The 21189-nt window shown below is 45.3% G+C and overlaps 1 protein-coding gene across 1 annotated transcript in view; it reads right to left on the bottom strand.

Annotated features, from left to right (window-relative positions):
• LOC119172954 (phospholipid-transporting ATPase ABCA3-like) overlaps positions 1 to 21189 on the bottom strand; it is a 170740-nt gene that overhangs the window by 37381 nt on the left and 112170 nt on the right. Inside the window, exons 7-8 of the mRNA XM_075893211.1 lie at positions 5690 to 5839; positions 3257 to 3400 (exon numbers count right to left, since the gene is read on the bottom strand). Coding sequence (XP_075749326.1) covers positions 3257 to 3400; positions 5690 to 5839 — 294 coding nt within the window. The remainder of the gene's footprint in view (positions 1 to 3256; positions 3401 to 5689; positions 5840 to 21189) is intronic.

Genomic DNA, 21189 nt, shown 5'->3' with positions numbered 1-21189 from the left:
ATGAACGCTGGTATGCACGTGCGCCGGGTCACGTCGAAGAGTATTAGTGCTTTGAGAGTGGCATTTAATAGTGTTCTTACCTGACACTCATCTCGTGATTGTCATGTTTGCATAAGTCACATACCTTCGTCATCCATTGACGTGACGTAATGAAAATTTTGGCATATGGGAAGCTAGAGAAACGGCATCATAAGTGTGACATGCAGTTATGTTGTTACATGCTACGCATGTCATGATTATCATGTTTGGACGTGTCATTTACCTATAGTCGTCCATTCACGCCTCGTAATACCAATTTTGGTATAAGTGAAGCTAACAATGCGGCCACCAACGATCATGAGCGTGGGATGTATTCATGTTGTTACATGACACCCATATAATGATGATCATGTTTGCACCAGTCACATACCTTCGTCATCCATACACGTACCGTGACACCAATTTTAGTAGTTGCAAAGCTAGCGAAACGGCCGCCAGTGCATGATTAGTGTGTCATGTAATCATGTTGTTACATGACAATCATGTTATGATTTTCTTGTAAGGGTTTGTTGCTTGTGTTCGCCATGCAGTCATGTCATGTCATACCATTTTTGCAACAAGTCATGTGAACGAAATCATCGCAAGAGCAGCAAGACCATGAAAAGTATATCACGACATTCATGGCATACATATCATGACTTTCCTGTTATGGCTAGTTATTTATTATGTCATATAGTCATGTTATGCCATATCAATTTCGTTGTCGATACCATTATCGAAACGGCCTGGAGAGCTAAAGTCTTAGGCGGTTAGAGAAATAGATACGCTCAAAGTCACCGAAGTTCGCTAAGAAATGCTTCGCATTTGATCATTTTGGCCAAGGACCATCAGGGAGCGGCAGAACATCATCGCTTCCGCATGGAGCAATGACGTTGGTGTCACCGCAGGATTTATAAGCGTTTGTTGCTTTGTCATGTAGTTTGTTGGTGCACGCCCACAGCTTTGTGTGACCGTGTGTGTGGGCAGCTAGACACATGTTTTCTGTGCTAGTGTGCTTTGTTTATTTTGCGCGCGTTTGTATTTTGCGTGCATCACATATACCAAGTTTGGTATATGTGACGCTAGCGATACGACCGTGAGTGCATCATGCGCATGGCATGTAGCCATGTTGTTATATGACACACATGTCATGATTTCCATGTTAGGGTCGGTCACTTGTGTTCACCATGCAATCACGTCATACTATGCCAGTTTTGCAACATGCCATGCGAACGAAACCACCGCACTAGCTGGAGGACCATGAAATGTAAATCATAACATTCATGATATACATGTCAGGATTTTCATGTTTTGGCTAGTCAAATATGTTGTTCATACAGTCATTTTATGCCATACCAAGTTTAGTATTGATACCATTATCGAAACGGCCAGGAGAGCAAGAAGTCGTAGGCGGCTAGATAGATAGATAGATAGATAGATAGATAGATAGATAGATAGATAGATAGATAGATAGATAGATAGATAGATAGATAGATATGATCAATGTCGCCGAAGTTCACTGAGAAATACTTCGCATATAAGATCACAGCATATCTATGGAGTGAATGTTGATGACTGGGGCGAAGCCTACCTCAGTCCGTCCGCGCTACCGTTCGTCCATTCGTTCTTGCTTTAGCGCGTCCATTCGCGAGTCCATCTGTGCGTCCGTCCATGTGTCCGTCCTTTCGTTCGTCCATGCGTCCATCCGTCCGTTCGTCCGTACGTGCGTGCATCTTTTGCGGCCCTCGTTTATGCGTCCATTCGTCCGTCAGTGCACCGATCTGTTCGTGTATTTGTCAACGCATCCGTCCATCCATTCATCCGTGCGTCCGTCCATTCGTGCGTTCGTTCGTGCATCCGTCCATGCGTCCGTCTGTCTGTGCATCCGTCTGTTCATCTAAGCGACCGTTCATTCATGCATCCATTCATGCATCAGTCCGTACGCTTCGCCCCACTCATCCTTCACCTCGTGAATATGCTGTGACTTTTTTCATTTAGGGCTTAAGCAGAGAAAATATACATTGACTACGTGTGTGTGTTTGCTTCCGTGAACGACTTTTCGCCTCATTGTTTTACTCTCGGCCCACTTCGAGGACACAAGCTTCGAGAAAAGGGGGTGGGACGGGTTGAGAAACTAAGGCATGGCGCTTCTCCGGCGCTGTTTTCATTATGTTCGCACTTAGAAAAACTTTATTTGTTCCTTGTTGCTCTTTTGTTCTTTTCTTCTGAAAAGCATATATTTGCACGTTTGGGCCGGTGGGGTGCGATATGACTGAGTGTCCTGCTATTTATCACCCATGCTAACCACTTTTATGTCTTAAACCATTCATTGTACGGACTCCTTCTCAGGGTATAGTCTTCCGACCGGGAATATTATTACGCACTGGAGCAATATGCAGGGTACGAGAAAATGACACCGAAGTTCCGCGGCATTGATAGAACGTCGCTAGCGACGCGATAGTTTCATCCGCTTTCCCGTCATTGCACGAACCGCAAGGCAAAATAACGCGGCCTCGTGCCCTGAACAAGAACGCCTTTGAAATAAGTGCCTGCAGTGATCCAGTGACCTTTGCTTAGAAATGCCGCACGAACACTTACTTCGGCTGGAAGTGATGTCGAAGTCCTCCTTGTTACGAACATAGAAGATCCTTAAATATCATCACTCGGCCAATGGGGCGGATGCACCAGTTGTGAGAATTCAACGGGTTGCATAGCATATTATACAAATTCAGGTCAATGAACACGATTGTTAGTTCCTAGAAAACGGCGTGTAACTTCCCAGAACAACCCTATAGATTTCAAGACTTGATATATAACAAACCATCCCATTCGAGTTGAAACCCATGCTACCTCCAATGTAAACGAGCGACCGCTGAGAACCAACATGGTGGACCCTCAGGTATGGTGGAGGTCGGAGCCTGTCATATGCAACAATTGTCAAACTTGTCATCACCTTGAAAAACAGAGGCGGCGCGCACATCAAGGTTCCCTATACACAATGCCCCCTCAATGCACGAAGTGCAGGTTATGCGAGATATTTTGTTCATTTTTGAGCGACAAGGGGCACTTGTAAAACCATAAGTTCGAATTGGTTAAGGGCATTTTCCTAAGAGTATCAGCTAAAATCACCGAAAAGAAGGGTTCAATCTTTTTAAATGTGTTGTCAATATTCACCCTGCTTTGATTTTATCGCTTTCAGCCTGGTTAAAGGAGGCAGCCTAAAACAAAAACAGCGTACCTTGTCGACAACAAACTCCAGGTCGTCCGGCCTGTGGCTAGTTATCAATATGCTGCATTGGTCCTTGACGGTCTTCAGAAGCTTCAGCATGCGGCGTCGCAACATGACGTCTACACCACCCGTGAGGTCCTCAAGTACAATTACCTGCAGCAAGCATATGTGCGTAACAAACCAGTAATTTGTGAGTGTTAACATCTCACTTCGTGTTCCTTATTAGTTAATGAACGATGATCATTAGTGATCAACCTGAAAAAAACAAGAGGATGCTGTGAAAGCTATATCGCTTTTTTTTTCATCATGCGGCTGGGCTGCCGATATGATCGGTATGACTTCGCAGGAGCGTGCAGTCAGAGCAATCTCGAAGCGTCTCGTTAGGGCATTAGAAGTGAAAAGCCATGGTCAAATAGATGCCAGTACCTCGCACCATTTGTTCCGCCTATTGTCAAGAACTATCAAGCTTTACTACTTATGTTGTTATTCAGCTAGGAGCCTGAGGTTTCTAACTAAACATGGCCATAAATTTCCTATTTCAGCCACACAAATGTATTTGTTGCCTTAGCATGCATTCTTAAATCTTGAACCGAAATCTTGATACGTAAGAAATATAAAGCATTGCCACAGAATTTTAACAGGCTGAATCCAAGATACTTCACACCTGAAATCGTCCGATCAGCTTACCATAAAAATTACATATTAACAACGAAAGAGGCTACGGTTATTGAAGCAGCTCTTTAGCAAGACTTGTACGAGCTAATAATTTAACAGATCAATAACGAAGGTATACTTCCCTAAATAAGCAAACTTCACAATGACTGCTGTCTTGCTGCTTTGTTGCGATAGAATATCATTTTCAACGGAAGCGAAATACTTTAGGCCCGTGTAGTTTGATATAGGCACAACTAAACAGCCAGAGGTGGTCAAAGTTTCCGGAGCCCCCCAACTGTTGTGTATATTGCTATTGCTATTATTATTATTATTATTATTATTATTATTATTCGATACATTGAATTGTTTCCCTGTATTGCCTTTCGCACGGCATTCTTACGAACGTCCCTTCTGGCGAGAAGCTTTTTGAAAGGCCACCAGTTATCAAGCTGTCTTTACTGTTTATACCGTGTCTTCCGCCAGACAAAGCTTGAGCTAACTAGGTGATACGTACGAACACGCTTTTGAATGTTCGCTCCATGCAGTTTCTGGCAATTACTCAGAAGAAAAATGTTGCTGGTACATTGGATCTATCAGAATGATAGGGTGTGTGGTATTAGCGTTAGCATTGCTTTCCGCGTGAGCAAACCTCAAAGAGGCGCGTTACTTTGAATCCTTTCTTTTACAATGTCTGAGTTTTTCTTGAAGGCACATATAAGCAGCTCTTTATTGTTTTACTTCTTACAAAAACACTTGAATTTATTTACCGCTGGAATCTTTTTTTTTCTGGCAGTAGAACTTTATGAACCCTAACATATGCCAGTTGATGCCATAATTTGAAAACTGCTGACACTGTCAAGATGGTTGTTTGCTATTGGCTAGTTTATTTCAACACATATAACCGCGAATAAAACTGGAAAAGATGACACAGATAGGTTGTAAAGAGCACTGATTTCACGATTTTTCGCCGCCCTGAAGAAACAAGGTATAAATACATGCGCAGAGCCAGCGGGTAAAGCAAATAAATAGACCCAAAGCAAAAAAGCCATCAGCAAGTAATACTCTAGGTGATACCAACAACTTTAAAACACGAAGTCACTGGCTGACATGTCTAAATCCACAAGTCATCAACCCGATGTTCAAACATGCTTTTATCTCAGTGAAACACATCGTGTGCCGAGACCGCGCTCAATATGGGTAGCCAGGTGTGGTGGCTGTGGAAATGAATGAGTGTGAGGTGTTGCTACAAGGGCAACGCATTTGTTGCCGTTTCCCTTTATTGCTGTTATCTCACCTTGATGCACTTCTTTTTGCTAAAATTAGGAATAAAGTACTGTTGTGCTAGTCATTTTTCTCATTTCCGTCATAAACACCAGAAACCCCATTACCAGCTCGACCACTTTCACTGCGCGAACACCATCTCAAACCGGTTGCTTTTCGCAACTAGGCAGCTGTGCAAATCCGTGCGAGCACTATCTTTACAGCAGATTGCTTTTCTGTAGATAAACGTGTTAGCGCACATTTTTGTTTTTAAGAATTAGTAAGGAAACTGCCAAGTATCAGATAGAAAACAACGACAATAAACCGAAAGCGTTCATTCAAATTTCAGTGTATACAGATCACCTACATGCGCGAGATCTCTTTTTAGGGAGAATATGGACGCCATTGTAATCAGTTATTACCACAACCACAAAGGGCCTGTGAGGAAAATCTCACTGCCAGTCCCACCACATTTCTCTCTGGTTAGTAGTGCGAAGACCTAACCCCTTCCAAAATGACGGCACGAACCTTTGGTGCAGCCATGAGTGCGACGCAAAGTCCAGCGCACTTCTTGAGTCCTTGCGAGAGCTCGCTGATGCGGTCGTTCCGACGTGTGTGCAAGAAAAATGTGCGAAGAAGCTCAGACACCAGCGCCGAAGAGATGTACTCGTCTGTCATCTGTACAAAAAGGAAAAGCATAATATTTTGTTCATTGTTAAAGCAGTCACCAGTAGCTATTAGTGTTCGACTTCCGATCAAATACTGGCTGCTGCGACTGAATTTTTGGTGGAGGCGAAAATGCTCGGGGCTTGTGAGGTTAAATTTAGTTGCACTTTAAAAACATGAGGTGGTCGAAATTTCTGAAGCCACCCACTATATGGCGTCTCTCATATTCAAATCATGAATTTGGGACGTTGAACTGGAACAAATTAATTATATTTGAAGCAGTGATTGCAAAACAGTCACTGATTATATTATATTTCAACAGAGGATAAAGTAATAAAGCATCCGAGAAGCAAATCGAAAAAAAAAGGTTTATATTTGCCTGTTTTGAACACCTGCCCTCTCCTGCAAATGACTGGTTGCTGCTACTTGGTTCCCCTATTGCAAAAACAGCGTGATGCAAGTACGGTTTTTAGAACTGGTACACACTGGAGACACTGGTACACGCTTGTAATCACTGGCACTTCGCAGGGCGCACTCGGGAAAAGCTGTGTCATACTGGTGGGGGTGCTGGCTCAACCACTGTGATGCTGGTGCACACTGCGAAGCGCCTGAAGCGCTGGAATTTTCACTGGCAAGCGCTGGTGAATGCTGGAGCACGCACTGTTTCTACCAGCGCAGTTGCAGCATGCATGTTATTGTAGCGTGTGCCGTGGTATGTTTCGATGTCGTTGAATATAAAACGCTTGATTCGACGGCACGGAGAGATGCTACCCTAACAGATAACGAGCATACGTATTTTTGTGGCGCACGTACGTATCGCAGCAATTATATTGCACCTTTTTCGCATATGCCCCCGCGTAAACCAGCCATATTCACATCATCCGTGTATTGCTGTAACGTTGTAAAGTTGCAGTGTTTGGACGCCACTCCTAACAGAAACAGGAAATTGTTTTTGCTGCAAAGTTGACGAAACGTAAAGGAGCTCTCTCGATCGCTTCGCAAGGTTTCCCAGCGGAGGCGAGAAAAAAGCTGTCGTTCGATTCTGCCACACAGCGAAAATGTATGTCTGGCCATGCTTATCCTTCTACTTACTTCAAGAAAGAGTTAGAAATGTTCCGAAGCTCAAATGCAGAATCTTGAACCATCCCAACTCACCGCGTCGAGAGCGTCTTACCCAGTGCCCGGCACAGCGAGCTCTAAACTTGTCGTGCCGGCCGCGTTGGTTTATATTTACCGGCGCTTCTTGCTTCGTGTACACACAACTTTAAAGTGTGAGAATAACTGTAAAGTATAGTTTAGACATCCATGAGTCTAAATCAAATATTTTGTCTTGTGTCGATGTTCGCACAAGGAGCGCTGACAATCAAACGTCGCGCTTTCAGCTACGCAGGCTGTCACTGAAAGCTTCCGGCTGCACTTAGCCGGTACTTCTTCGACTGATGTGTAACAACACGCAATTTTCAGTTGGTATTTTGGAACGCCTTCGTGAACTGACTCCCTGGCATGCGTTTTCAGCGGACTGCATTGGTATTTCTGTGGGTGTTTTTTTAATTGTTCGTATTAATATAACTGCATATATCTGTACACTGGCACGCCCGCTGTATACTGCCAGCAGAGGCCAGAAAAACGGCTGTCGCTCGGCATCGCCACTTTGTAAATGCATTTAGGGCATTTTTTTTACCTTCCACTTACTTCAGGTGCAGTTTAGGTAACAGGTATAAAGTTGCAAAGCTCAAATGCAGAAACTTCAAGCATCGCAACTCAGCTGCTTCGAGTGCAGCCTTACCCAGTGCGCCGCCCAGCGAGGCCTATCGTGCCGGCCGCGTCAGTGTACCTCATGCCGGCGCTTTTTACTTTTAAGTAGGCTGAATCCTAAAGTGTAAGAATGACTGTAAGGTACAGTTTAGGCATCCCTGAGTCTAAAATGACCATTTATCTACGTGTGCAGTGCCCGCACAAGGTGAGGCGACGATCAATGTCTCGTGCTTTCAGCAACGTAGGCTGTCACTAAAAGCTTCCTTCTTAGTGCAGAAGCCGGTATTTCTCTGACTCGTATGTAAGTACACGCAAATTTGAGTTGGTAATTTGGTACGCGTTAGTGAACTAACATACTGGCATACTTTTCAGTGGATTGCATTAGTCATTTCTTCACCAGTTTTTCAGTTGCAGGTATCGATATAACAGCAAATATGTAATCTGGCTCACCGGATGTGTACTGCTATATCGTCGCTTGCGTGAAAAAACAACTCAATATTCACTCGTGTGCATGGATATCTACCGAACAAGACATTTAAATCATCTGTACATGTTGATTAGTAGCAAGTGCGAGAACAGACTATAAAAGGAAAAAACTACCGGCAGCAACAGTGGACAATCTGTCGCTGCTCCTCCAGTCAATTTGAGATTTTTCAGAGTTAAGATAGGGATGCTTCAAAAAACTTTGCACTCTTGCTATTATCCGCACGTCATTCGGTGCCCGGAAGCCGTTCATCACTGTCGAATGAAGACGGAATTGTTATTTGGAAAGGAATAATGTGTCAATCTTGACTGCGCGACTTGTAAACATGAAGTTGAACGGTGCGTTCTTCAAACAAGTAGTAGTTTTACAACCCCATATGCATGTTCTGGCGTTGCGTAGTGGGTGGCGTACTAAGTTCTAAATCAGGAAGTGGCAAGTTCAAACCCTGTCAAGTGGCTTTCTTATTTTGAAAGTTTTTTAAAATTTTTAATGTGAATGCGCACTATTTTACTTACATATTCATTTATTTATGGCAAATGGGCACCCCCGTTTTAGCCTTGTGAAGCCATTTTGCGCAGAGCACTGGGATGCCGCCACTCCAGCGTCCCAGTACCAGCGCCATACATGGACTATAATCGGCAGGGCGCTGAACGCTGGTACCAAGTGGCGCTGGTTTTTGCAATAGGGTCATTATGAAGCAGTGGGCACTGTGTAAGTACAACTGGCTGTGTAACACTGCCTGTGTTGATAGTCGTGGTTCAGCTAGACCAGTGCGCCACCGCACCATGCTACCACCGCGGCCCTGTGCTGCTCATGGTGTTCGTGCCGCCGCCAAAGTTTCCAGAAAAATTCTGCTACTGGCGCGGCCAGTGTGCCGCCTTTATGCTTGCCGCCTTTATGCTTTCTTTTTAACCCTCACGTGGAAACTGCCCTTATACAAATCAATCTGCGGAGAGCTCTTTGCGATGTCTCCATGTAATGGACTGTCCATTTAAGCGACCGCTGCCTTCTGTTCCGAATTCTTCTGGGTGACGTGGTTTCGACGTCATGAAGCTTTCCTAACGATCGACTTCAATGGGAGGGATGGTGTGTGCTACTTTTAAAGAAACCCGGCCACTGCAGATCCGCACCAGATATCCTACTTTAGGAAATAATCTTGGAGGCAAGGCATCAATTGGGTGCAATGTGGCCAGCGGTATAACGAACCTGTAAAGCTCGGTACGCATTCTCTGCATCTTTCTCGAACACATGCGAAACATTCATATGCAAGTTCAGACCTGAGAAGCTCGTACTTTTATACGTTTCGCCCATTTTCTATTTAGGCGGAGATTGTGTTGGTGGTTTTTGTGTGTCGGACGTGGTAAGGAGCAGTGTGACATCACGGACTACACCGTTTTTGAGCAACTATGTATTCTGCCAAAATGGGCACAGTGTTGTCCTAGGCTTGCTTCGATGCATAGAGTCGAATAAGACTAGAGAAAAACAATGATTGGCATAGACTTGTATGAGTTACATATGCGTGTTAATTTGGGCAACTGAATATCTGCTCTTTTACTTTGTCTGGGCTGGGAGTAGTGCTTTGATCATAATCCCTCCAGTTTTTGCCTTGATTGAGCATAAAGAAATATCTAAAGGCGAATTCACATTCGGCTTTGAAGGATCCAAACAAGCCAAGACAACCCGATTCCACTGGCGGAAAACCAGGTTACGATCACGATTATACCTCAACCAATTTCTTTCTCCGTGGCAATGACGAGGTGCCGTTCCGCCACTCCGGAAGCCATGCTTTTACAGTATTAAAATATGAACCACGTGATGTCGAGGTAACAGTTTGTGCTGGCCGTCAAGGAGTTGGATGTATAGTTGCTTATGGGTGAAGGACACGCCTTCGAACATCGCATTCCTCTACAAATTCGTTGACGTTTTTCGCTGTTATTCTAGTTTTCACACACGCAGCGTGGTTACAGGAGCATTTTTAAAACCACGCATACCTATGCATGGTCATGAATAACCAGTTCATGCGTTTTTTTAAATATCAGATTTCGACGCTTGTTCACACCACTCGTACTTTGCACGAAGCCTGCTTTGCCTGAATTAAGTTTGCCCGAAATATTTTAGTTATATATGTACAGATTTGCTCACCGCCATTCCTAGTGGTTGTAGCCCTTAACAGCCGATCGAAGCTCAAAGGATCAAAGCCGGCCATGGAGGTCGTATTTCCATTCGGTCCAAATGCTATAGAGTGCAGTGTTAGGTGCGTGTTAGTGACACTGGGGTGGCTGTAATTTCCAAAAGCTAGCTCCGCTACGACTTCCCTCATAACCCTGTCAAAGAACTTGTATTATCTATCGCTTCCAACGCTCTGTATTTCACAGACTCATGCCGCAACATTATACAACGTACGGGTTCGAATGCTCTTTCTGTTTATTTAGCGGTGCTAAACAGAATTCCACTTATTACTTTAGCGCTCACATTGCAGGCGGCCAAAAAGAATGTTCTGATAAGATAATCTGTCTAGAAGAGCCCAAAAACAAAAATATACGTTGTTTTGCCTCATGCGGAACCTTCTGCAGAATAACTAGTCCTTTAGCAGACCTCGCATAGCAAGGTCACTTTCCAAGAGCCACGGAGCGATGATGATTAAGTTTTGTTAGGGCGAAGCTCTTTAGAGTGTGGGTTTTTTCCTCGTGGTAGTGTTTTGTTGTAGTAGTAGCCACTTCTAGTTAGATTTAAGAATCACTCACAAGATTGCGGTTTGTATATATGTCCATCGAAATATCACTAGATGGCATTAGTGGTTCTGTTATAGTAAGGAAATCACAGGAGTGAATACATGGAGGGAATAATGATGAGGGGGTCGAATCATCCATCCATCAATCTGGGTGTCTGTCTGTTTGTGTGTCTGTCGTTGGTCACTGAAAAAGTGATTGATGATGAGTGGGAGAAAGCGTCCGTCCATCCATTCGTCTTTGTGTCTGTCCGTCGATCCATGTGTCTGCCTGCCTGTCTGTTTGACAAACAGATGGGCGCACAGACGGATGGACGCACACTTCGCCCCAGTCATCAGTCACTCCAAGGATATGCTGTGAGCCACACACACACACACACACACACACACACACACACACACACACACACACACACACACACACACACACACACACACACACACACACACACACACGCACACACGCACACGCACACACGCACACACGCACACACGCACACGCACACGCACACGCACACGCACACACACACACACACACCGTAATCTAGAGAACAATTCTTATAACTAGAAATAGCTACTATAACAAGATACTATCAGAGTCCTTCCATACCTCTGCTGGTCATGAAGCTCCGGCGGACGTTTGATATAATGACGGGAGTGGCCGCTAAGGGCACCTTAGACTGCGGCGGTTCATCGTGAGGAGCTACATGCAGCTTCTCAGAGATGAAATTCTCAAAGCACACATGTGTTGCTTGGAACAGACTTCAGTGTTATTTAAGCTTGCTGGGGTGACGACGATAGAGAGGATGCACTAAAATACTGCACAAAACCTGCGCAAGCTGTAAAACAAAGAAAAGTTTTCGTATCAATGCGTCATACGCCCGAAAAGATAATTTGTTACGTCACTTGATATGGGCGCCGGATGTGGGCGCAGTCGGTCAATTTTCGCCTTTGAGATGGCATATAACTATTTCGCCTTAAAAGCAAAAAACAATAAAGAAAGACTGCTAAAACACAGCACGAGTAAGCTACACAGAAAAATAAAAGTCTAGGACTCTGCGTTGCTTGCCTAACTAAGCTTTATTCGCACTACGCCATCGTAGCGATAAATCAAAGCAAAACGAAAGAGGAAAACTTGGCAAAAGCCTAATGAGGTATTGCTTGATCTTCACGAGTGATAAATTGCTACGCTCTAGCACTTATTCAAACTGGCACTCTTCTTTCGATGCACATGCCGTGCACATGCCGTAAGCCTCCCTAATCTACCGCTGTCGAAGCACGTCAGTATGCCTGGCCATGGTTTCGACAAAATTAGGGCCACGATTATTCAGTCCGGTTTTAAGACAAATCACGATAGGGAAGTGAGGGAATCCTTCTTGATCCACAAATTTAACACCATTCGTTCAGGTATCAATGAAAACGTAGGAAAGCTCACCTGCCTCGCACTATAACAACACGACTTCTTAGATTAGTAAAATATTTTAGTGTATATTAAATTGTATATTAGTCAACCGTGGTTTCTTTACCTCTGAGCTCTTTTACATGTCCTGCCAACCATACTGTGCCCCACGTGTCGATGCGCAAGGAAATTTGAAACTTTTATATTCATGCACCCGTCACATGTCAGTCATGTCAACACAAGGTCCTGACAGATTACCATTTTTTACTTTGATTGTCCTAGCTGCAATACCGAGAGTTCATCACGTGAGCCTATAAAAGCGGCTGCATTGTATCATACCTACTTACTCTGACGAAGGCCGTGCCACGGCCGAAACGTTAGTAAATACGATCCTTTTCTTATGTGCTATCTTCAAGTTATTTCAATATATATATATATATATATATATATATATATATATATATATATATATATATATATATATATATATATAATCTGACAGACAATAATGTCAACGAATGTATAGGGGAAGTTATTAGAACAAATGTGATGTGAATAAGAAGAACGAAATGTGAGTGAAAGAATAAAAAATAACATGCCGGTAGGAATTATATATATATATATATATATATATATATATATATATTTGTGTACAAACACAAGATGTCTTAGAACCCGAGACATTCCTTAAGCCATCTGCCGAGTTGCACCCACGGCACTTCCGCGACGCGTTATGACACACAAGAGTCGTTAAAGACCCCTGGATTGTCCACAAATGTTCAGTAGATGCATCAGGGGAGAAAATAAGCATACTTTATAGTAGTAGCACGTCCTACAGTGGAAGCACCATGCGTTGGTAACAGTCGAGTTGCTACCTGCGAGGTCTCAATTGACGCTTGTGAGAATTGAGGCCTGCCCGCTGCCTTTGCGCAGGCTTTGCCGCCTCTTTCTTCATTCTCATGTCCCGACATGTCTCCCCTCTTCCGCTGTCTGCCGCGCTGGGAGAGCGGAGTGACGTTTAACCCCCTCACCCGGTAGCGGATGTTGAATGTGGCGCCGCGCGCGGAGTCTCCCGTGAGGCTTTGCGCGCGCGCGTCGGGAGTAGAGAGAGACCTCTCCGGGGACGACATGGGGTAAGCACGCTTCTCTTTTCCATCCGTCATTTCCCTGTGGGGCTCGTTCGGACCTCGCCAACAGCGCCTTGCGCGCGCGGCGAACGCTTACCTTATGTCACCCCCCTACCGAACGCTAGGCCGAAGAGTGGTGTGGGTTCCTTGTGCGTGGCCAGGTTACGCCGACCCTTATCTCTCCGAAGCCAACGCGTTCGCCTTTGCCCTCGGAGTGGTTCTTAAGAGAAAGGAAGAGAAAAGTGAGCCCCGTTATTGTCTGCTTCAGTGAGCGACACCGCCACAGAACTCACAAAGGGATGGGGGTAAGGAGGGATAAAAGGGTAGAGGTAAAGGTATAGGAAAAAGGAAGAAGAAGCAACAACAAACTGAGGGGATAGGAGAGACAGGAAAGATGGAAGAACGGTCACTGGAGTCCGAGGACGGGGTACACTTGCGAGAGATGTTGTCGGCGTCTGTAGATGGCGTAGAGCAGGTCCAGTAGGTCAGAGCTGCGCTGTCACTGAAGACAGCCGGCGACAGGAGGTGACGTAGGGCCAGCCCAGTCGGCCAGAGCTACGATGACGCCGAAGGTCGCGAGCGCGCGGAGCGCGCGGGCGCACAACCGGTCGGCACGAAATTCAGGGAGCGTCTCCGACTCGCCTTTGCCCTCGCTCGATCAACCGGGCCTTCGTCCCGGTGTTTCCGTGAATTACTTTTACCACGGAGACGTGCTCGTGGCACCGTGTGTGGTACTTTGCGCCCGTGGCGTGGGTAAGCCCATTTGCTTTCCCGCCGCGCCTTTGCAACGGGCTGTACTGCGTTTTGGTGTTGCCACATACAATAAAGTGTTGCGACCTTGAGCAGTACTGTGTTCTCGCCATGGCGACGGTTAATGCATGCTCTGCGGCTCGCTAAGACCGGACCCACGTTGGTGGCCGTACTCCTTCGGGATGCGTGTCACTATACGATAAATTTTCCTGTATTAGAGCTTCCACAAAATTTTACAACAAAAGCTGTCATGAGATCCCTACTCAAGTCTCGCGCAGTGCCGCATTTGTCCACCACTGCCGCCGCCGGTGTCCATAACCACATCGCCCTAAATGAGAAAAAAACCTAATGCCAATGACACAGTGGGGCTCGAACCCGGGTCCGTTGGCTACCAGTCCAGTCTTCTACAACTGAGCCAAGCCGGTGCTTGTGACTTGTTGGCAAGCTTGCTTTAGGCAAGCTTAGTGTTGAGAAAGCAAACGCTTTAATACAACTCGTAAAGCGTCCTAAAACAGCGAAAGAACAAGCAGTCTATATAATGCTCCAAACAGCCACTGCATGAACAATTGGCAGGAATTTCCTCGCAATAGTTTAGCGGATAGTACGTTTCTCAAAAGATTGACAAAAATAGCATAGAAAATGCCAGCCTACTACCTTGAATTTTCATTAATTCCGTAGTGGGCATCAAGCAGCTGCGCTTGAAGCAGTTACCCTATGAGTGTTTAGAAAAAGCTCTTAAAAGGCCGCTTTTTAGCTTTCGCTGTGACTGTGTTGCGCCTTCCGCGCAGGCCTGGTGTTTTTTTGAAGGTAACATCACTCTGAAGACTTAATTAGCACTATGGGTACGTTTACTCACACTTCACAGTTCTGGCAAGTGCCGTACAGTTGCAGCACCGAGACCACTACGTTTGATATGTCACCTGTACACTTAGGTCATATCAGTGCCTGTTGACAAGAAAACGGCGAGCATTTACTCATCGAGCTTCTTTTTAGTGGCTTGTCACGAAGAAGAGGCGGCCAGCATTCACACTTTCATTCACAGCGTTATTATCAACGGCAACTGTGTCATGAGAGCTCATCACAGTGTTGATGCAGCCTCAACAGTCTTCAGCTCAGCTTATGGTTCTCGGCGACGCTTCGCAGGAGGGTCATCTCGGCACCTTTTCGCACTACGCAAAAAGCTATGAAGACCATGAACAATCTTTGGCACAGCGTCCGAAAAATTTTCAGAAAGTCGTGCAGCGTCTTCAGCACGACTGATTTGATTACCACTGGTCCACACGAAAGATCCCCCTCTCATAGAAGTGCTCTTCACACACACATGCACCTGCCGTAAAATGCCAAACCACCAGTTTCTTGTCACGGTATAGCGCGCTCTCACGTTTTCGCCACTCGCTTTCTAGGCAGCCAGAACACAAGCAAACCTCTTCATCAATTCTATTGAACCTGCATTGACAAAACGTATGCCGTATGTATGCGACATCCTTTTCGATCTTGAAGCACAACGAATACAACACCAAACGTAGGACGAAAACAGCGTGGAAGTGCGGTGGCTGTCTACCCGATGCCCCACGCAGTGATTTAGCTCCTCCCCGTGGCCTCTACTGAGCAACACATAAAGCTCTTCCCTTAGATCATGGAGGCACTTTTACAGCGCAAACACAGACTGTGTAAACCACAAAAAAATAGAGGACACGCACAAGCCCTGTGTGTGTTGTCTATTTATTTCTTGTGTGGCTGTGTTGGCGCTCTAAAAATCTCTCCAGGATCATGAACAAACTAAACCCAAAAGAAGTTTAACTCTCCCCTGGAGCTTCATGAAGAGAGGAAGTATTGATATACTGTACTACTAAAATGGAATGACCCAAACCCTCAAGCACTTTGCCCCTAATGCAGGCCTGAAATGTTGTGTGCTGGCAGAGAGAGAATGAAACATTTATTGCTAATAGAGAAGTTGCTATATTGATTGGGACTCCTAGTTCAAAAGACCATCTGCTCTTGCCGCTGTGCGGGCTCAGTCGACCAGGGCCTGTTACTACACTGGGTCAAAGCTGGTCAAGGTCGCATCCCACTCGACTTTTGTGGATTAGGATTGGCCAATATAAGGGATAATTTTACACTTCTAGACAAATGAAAGAAAGTGGCCGTTTGGGGACAGACTAGACACTGCGGATTCCAAAGTAGACCACTGAATGGTCTACTTTAGACAATACATAAAGATTTGAAAATGATGTTGCTTGTAATTATCTTCACGTGACATGCGATGACTTTTCTAATTATGGGTCCGGTGCGGGTAGAGTGTTTTTACTAAGCCTGACGTGTTGCAGGATGTTGGTATTGGAAAAGAGAGGCTGGGGATCTTCCTGTTCCACAAGAAGTTTTGCTGTGGATGAAACAGTGGAGGCTCGGTGTAAGAGATCGCGGGCGGATGCATGAGCGCGTTATTGCTTCTAGCTTGTGTGCCCTGGTACCCATAGCAGTTGTATCCACTGATTCTCTTGACAATGGGCCGCAGCCTGTTGCAGAATTGAATGTGCTAAGCAGTGGACGTGACCTTCGGCACAATCGCGATATGCCACCTGAGAATCTATGAGGACAAAGGTGGCTTTTAGGTTGCGTATGGCTAACGCTATACTGGCCTGTTCCATAGATGTGATATCTATTCCAGCAGCTGAGATTGGTGGATGGTACGTCGTCAGTGGTGGTGGCAGTGGTGTCTGGTGACGGAAATGCAACAGAGTGGCCTCTTGACGTAGACAGGGGCTAACATAGATTCTTCTTCTCAGTCATATAGGGTCGGTGTGACAGGACAGACGAATCATCTTTTCTGCAAAGATATTGAAGCTTTCGTTCGGAAGCTGCGTCTACGTTTCCAGCAAAGCAGCGGCGTTTTCCTTTCAGACGACGTTTTGAAATGCAGCAAGAAGCTGGTATGAAAGATGTACGATGTTTTCATGGTAGATTTCCTGTTATCGAACCTTGCTTTTGCGGCGTCCTCCAGGTAGCAATACACATGACGCAGCTTGTCCTCGGAGCTCCAGTAGTTTTATGCCGAGACTGTTTCGAAGATCTTCAGCCAGGTTTTGAAATATTGACTTGGATCCATCGAAGGTCGTTGGCTCTCTGGGGGAGCTGCATCACGATCGTGGGCTGTGATTTAGCGGCTGACATCGTTAGTGCAGTCAAGTTCATGGCCGTTGTCTTCTTGCGCTTGACGTATAGAAGCCTATACTAACGTTGTACATCTTGCATTCGGCAGCTGGCTTTCTGCTTAGCGTTGGTGTCAATGTCCCATTGACGATGTGGGCTTGGCTCACGACTGAAGAGAGTAGTTTGGTGCATGAGCTGGGAACAACCTTCACCAGATGTCTCAGGGTTGTGACGTCGACGAAGGCAGAATACTGTAGGTCCAAGATGATACTGTTTATTCTGCCGAATTTGCGGCTGGTCAACAAAAAGTCGGGATACAGCGATACACAAAGCACCAACTGCGGCGAACAGAGCGTCGGCTGTCGATCTACTGACAAGCGGCGAAGCGCGTTATTGTGAATACACGCGCCGTGGAATATTTTAGCGTCACTGCTTCACCCACGTAAGTTCCTGAATAATCGGTATTGTTCGCGAAGTGGGCGTAGTCGAACAGAATAATATACTACAGTCATAGAGAAACATACATAAAGAACGGACACTCCCGTAGGACCCTGCGGCCCAGCTACTGCACTGCTTTCAGCGCCAGGAGTGGTTGGTCAGACACCATAATATCTTCAGCACAAAATAATATCACAATTTTTTTTCTTTTCGACGCTGGAAATTGAACCCGTACCCTCATGCTCCGAAAGCGAGTGTTTTTACAGCTAGGGTACTCACGCATGCTTCCGCGAAGGGAATGCAAGTACAGCACAGCTAAACTATATGAATGTGCCTCATTTTGCAAAACAAATGCTGAAAGGCAACGCTTTCTCGTCACACTCAAGTGTTTTATGTTGTGAAGCAATAAATTTCCTCAGAGGGACGTGATGTTGAGCGGATATAGATAACTGCACAAGTTAATAAAACTTCTTTGCAAAAAATTGATGCCACTGTTGAACAATAATTGTTCTCCTGAGGAGGCTATTACATGTCTTAAAAAGAGAGTAAAAGCGAGGATGAATACGCCATCTATCGGTTAGTCAGACCCTTCCTTGCTGGGTCGCGAATAGGCTCCAGTGGCCAGTAATATAGGGTATTTCTCTATGCTACAGTCCTGAAGCTTCTCCAACGGGTTCCGCGCTGAGAATAACTGACAGTGTAACAGGGCAATAGCGAAACTTGGGGAAGGAATGTGAGACTGTATTGCCACGTTCCTTTCCTCAAGTTTTGTTATCAGCTGTTACACTACGTTCAGCGCAAACCGCGTCTACGATGTTCGAAAAGCTGCAACGCTGTAATAGATCGTTTAAGACTACGCCTACTTCATGTGCATGACAAATTATTCGGGAACCAACGTCACTGACAGCGATAACGCTAGAATATTCGATGGCAAGAGTATAAATGCCGACACGCTTCGCCCCTTGTCAGTTGGTCAACGGCTGACGCTCTGCTCGCCGCTACCAGTGCTTGTGGCTTGCTCTAATCTAACTTTCCTTTCACGTGGCCTTAAGTTCAGCCCTAATAAACAGTTTATAATTCAACCTGCAGCCTGCTTCCTTCATCCGCGTCATGACCCGGTCACATGGAGTGGAGGTGTTTCCAGGCCCATGTACCGAACGCCTCCCCCCAGCCGTGAGCCGAGCCCACACCGTTAAGGCGACATCGACACCAACGCTGAGCAGCGAGCTAGCCGCCAGCACCAACGGCTCCACCTGAGTTCGGGCCTTTACCTGACCCAACCCGGAAGAATAGAACCCTGATGATGACGAGTGGTATTTAATGGCGCAAGGGGCAATTGATGGCCGAAGAGTGCCATTTCAATAGACTAGAGATATGAACACTGATATGATGCATGGCGGTAAACGGGCCTTAACAATTCGCGCGCTAACGCGGGTAAAGACATAGAATTGATAAAATCATGACAGTGGCGTGAGATACGTGCAGTGAAGGTGGATGGCAAAGTGTTGTTATAGTAAAACCATGAGAGAAATGTAGTCACCGCAGCCACGACCATGGTACAGAGATCGTGCTACAGGTCACCTCGAAATATTGGGTGAACGCTATCAACATTTTTGAGAACGTGAAAAGCGATTGCAGTTTAAAAAGCGGATCCTTACCGATGAGCATCCCAGGGAACAGTGAGAGCTGCTGCTTGTAGGACAGTAAAAAGTCGTTTTTTTCTAAGAGCATTCAAATCGTTGCAGTGGACGAGAATGTGGAGAACCGTAAGGGCTCCTCAACATCTCTCACACAATGATGGATTGCCAATGGACAGAAGATATGAATGTGTAGAGTGTGCATTTACTGTTCTTAGCTACGTAAGTGTTACTTCTGTGTGTCGTGATTTTGATAGTGGTGCTCAATCACCTAATTGCGACTTAATAGCATGGAATTTATTGTATGTGTGTCTATCCCACGCTCTGCCGATAACCCCTGAGCTTCCGTTTTAGAAATGATTTCAAGTCAAGTGCAGGGATTGGTATTGATGCATTGGAAGTAGTGTCGTTGGTGGAAGCAGCCAGCTTGTCGTCCAAAATGTTCCCTTGTATCTCACGGTACTGGCAACCAGCAGGCAACGCCATGCTACTTTGATGTGTACAGTGTGCACAGAAGTGAGTAACGTGACACCAGCGCGGGGTTCTTGTGTTTTTTAGGAGCTTTCAGGGCTTTAACCACACTTAGAGATTCTGTTTATATTACCACGTTTTGTAATCTTATCTGTTTGATGTATTTTACGACCGCCAGTATTGCGTATGGTTCTCCTCTGAAAATGCTTGCATCAGGATGAAGAACGCTGGCCTCAAAAAAGGATTGGCCTACCGCTGCATATGACACAAAGTGTTGGACTTCGATGCATCAGTAAAGAACTGATGGCATGTGTATTTAAGTTGTAGTTTCAGGAAGTGTATGTATGTGTGCAAGTGGTGCGTGCTTTGGGATTTCAACAAAAGAGACATCAGAGTCTATAAGTTGCCACTGCCATGGTAGTAGATATGCTGCAGGAGCCATAAAACTGTGTTCGAGAAGCACACCAGTTTCTTAGGGCAGGCACCTCACACGGAGCGAGTAGGGCTGCTTTACCGAAGGACGTTTCTCGAACAAGCATGAACAAAACAAATAGTTAATTGTGAAATGAGAGGGGTGTTTCTTGTTTGCCTTCACTTTCAGAAAGTACAAAAAGACAGGTAACATCTTTGTAGGTGGAGCGACCATTCATTCGAATTCAGGTACAGGCCCTCCACAGGGCTAGTTCGAAAAGCACCCGTAGAGAGGCGAATGCCTAGATGGTGGACAGGGTCGAGAATCTTCAAGGCTGATGGTGTTGCCGACTGATAGTTTATAGCACCATAATCTAGGCGTGTACGTGCCTATATAATGTCATCACAAAATTTTAAATAAAGTTATCACACATTTTTCGTCACTGCCCCACGTAGTGCGTGACAACACATTCAAAATATTGATTGTTTTTAAGCACCTGTCTTTTAAATACAAGATGTGTGGGATGAAGGATGAAGTATAAAACCATTCTCATCTGCCCATTGAGATACCTTGTTCAACCCTAGGTGAACTTGACATTGGCACATTGAGCTCTTGCACAATTTGAAACCAACCTGTACACCATCGACATATATGCAGTAAAGATGTTACGTAGGAGAGACAGGTGCAAGGAAAAAAATTAAATGAGAAAAATGTGCAGCTCAATACACCTCCTTGTGGAACTCCTCTTTCTTTGACAAATATTCGTGAAAAGACAGTGCCAACTCGGACACGGAATGTACGGCTGGACAGTTAGCTTTCGACGAATGTCAGCATTCCACACCACACACCTAAATGTGACAGGTCTAGGAATATGCCAAAGCGCCATGTAGTGTCATATGCCTTTTGCACATGGAGGAACACAGAAAGAAAAAAAATTGCTCATGAACGAACGCGTCGTAAATTTGTGCCTTGATACGGACAAGGTATTCAGTGGTGGAATGAGCTTCTCGA

This window comes from Rhipicephalus microplus, chromosome 4, assembly GCF_043290135.1.
Source record: "Rhipicephalus microplus isolate Deutch F79 chromosome 4, USDA_Rmic, whole genome shotgun sequence".
Taxonomy (NCBI): Eukaryota; Metazoa; Arthropoda; class Arachnida; order Ixodida; family Ixodidae; genus Rhipicephalus; species Rhipicephalus microplus.
This window is presented reverse-complemented; position numbering and strand designations above follow the sequence as displayed.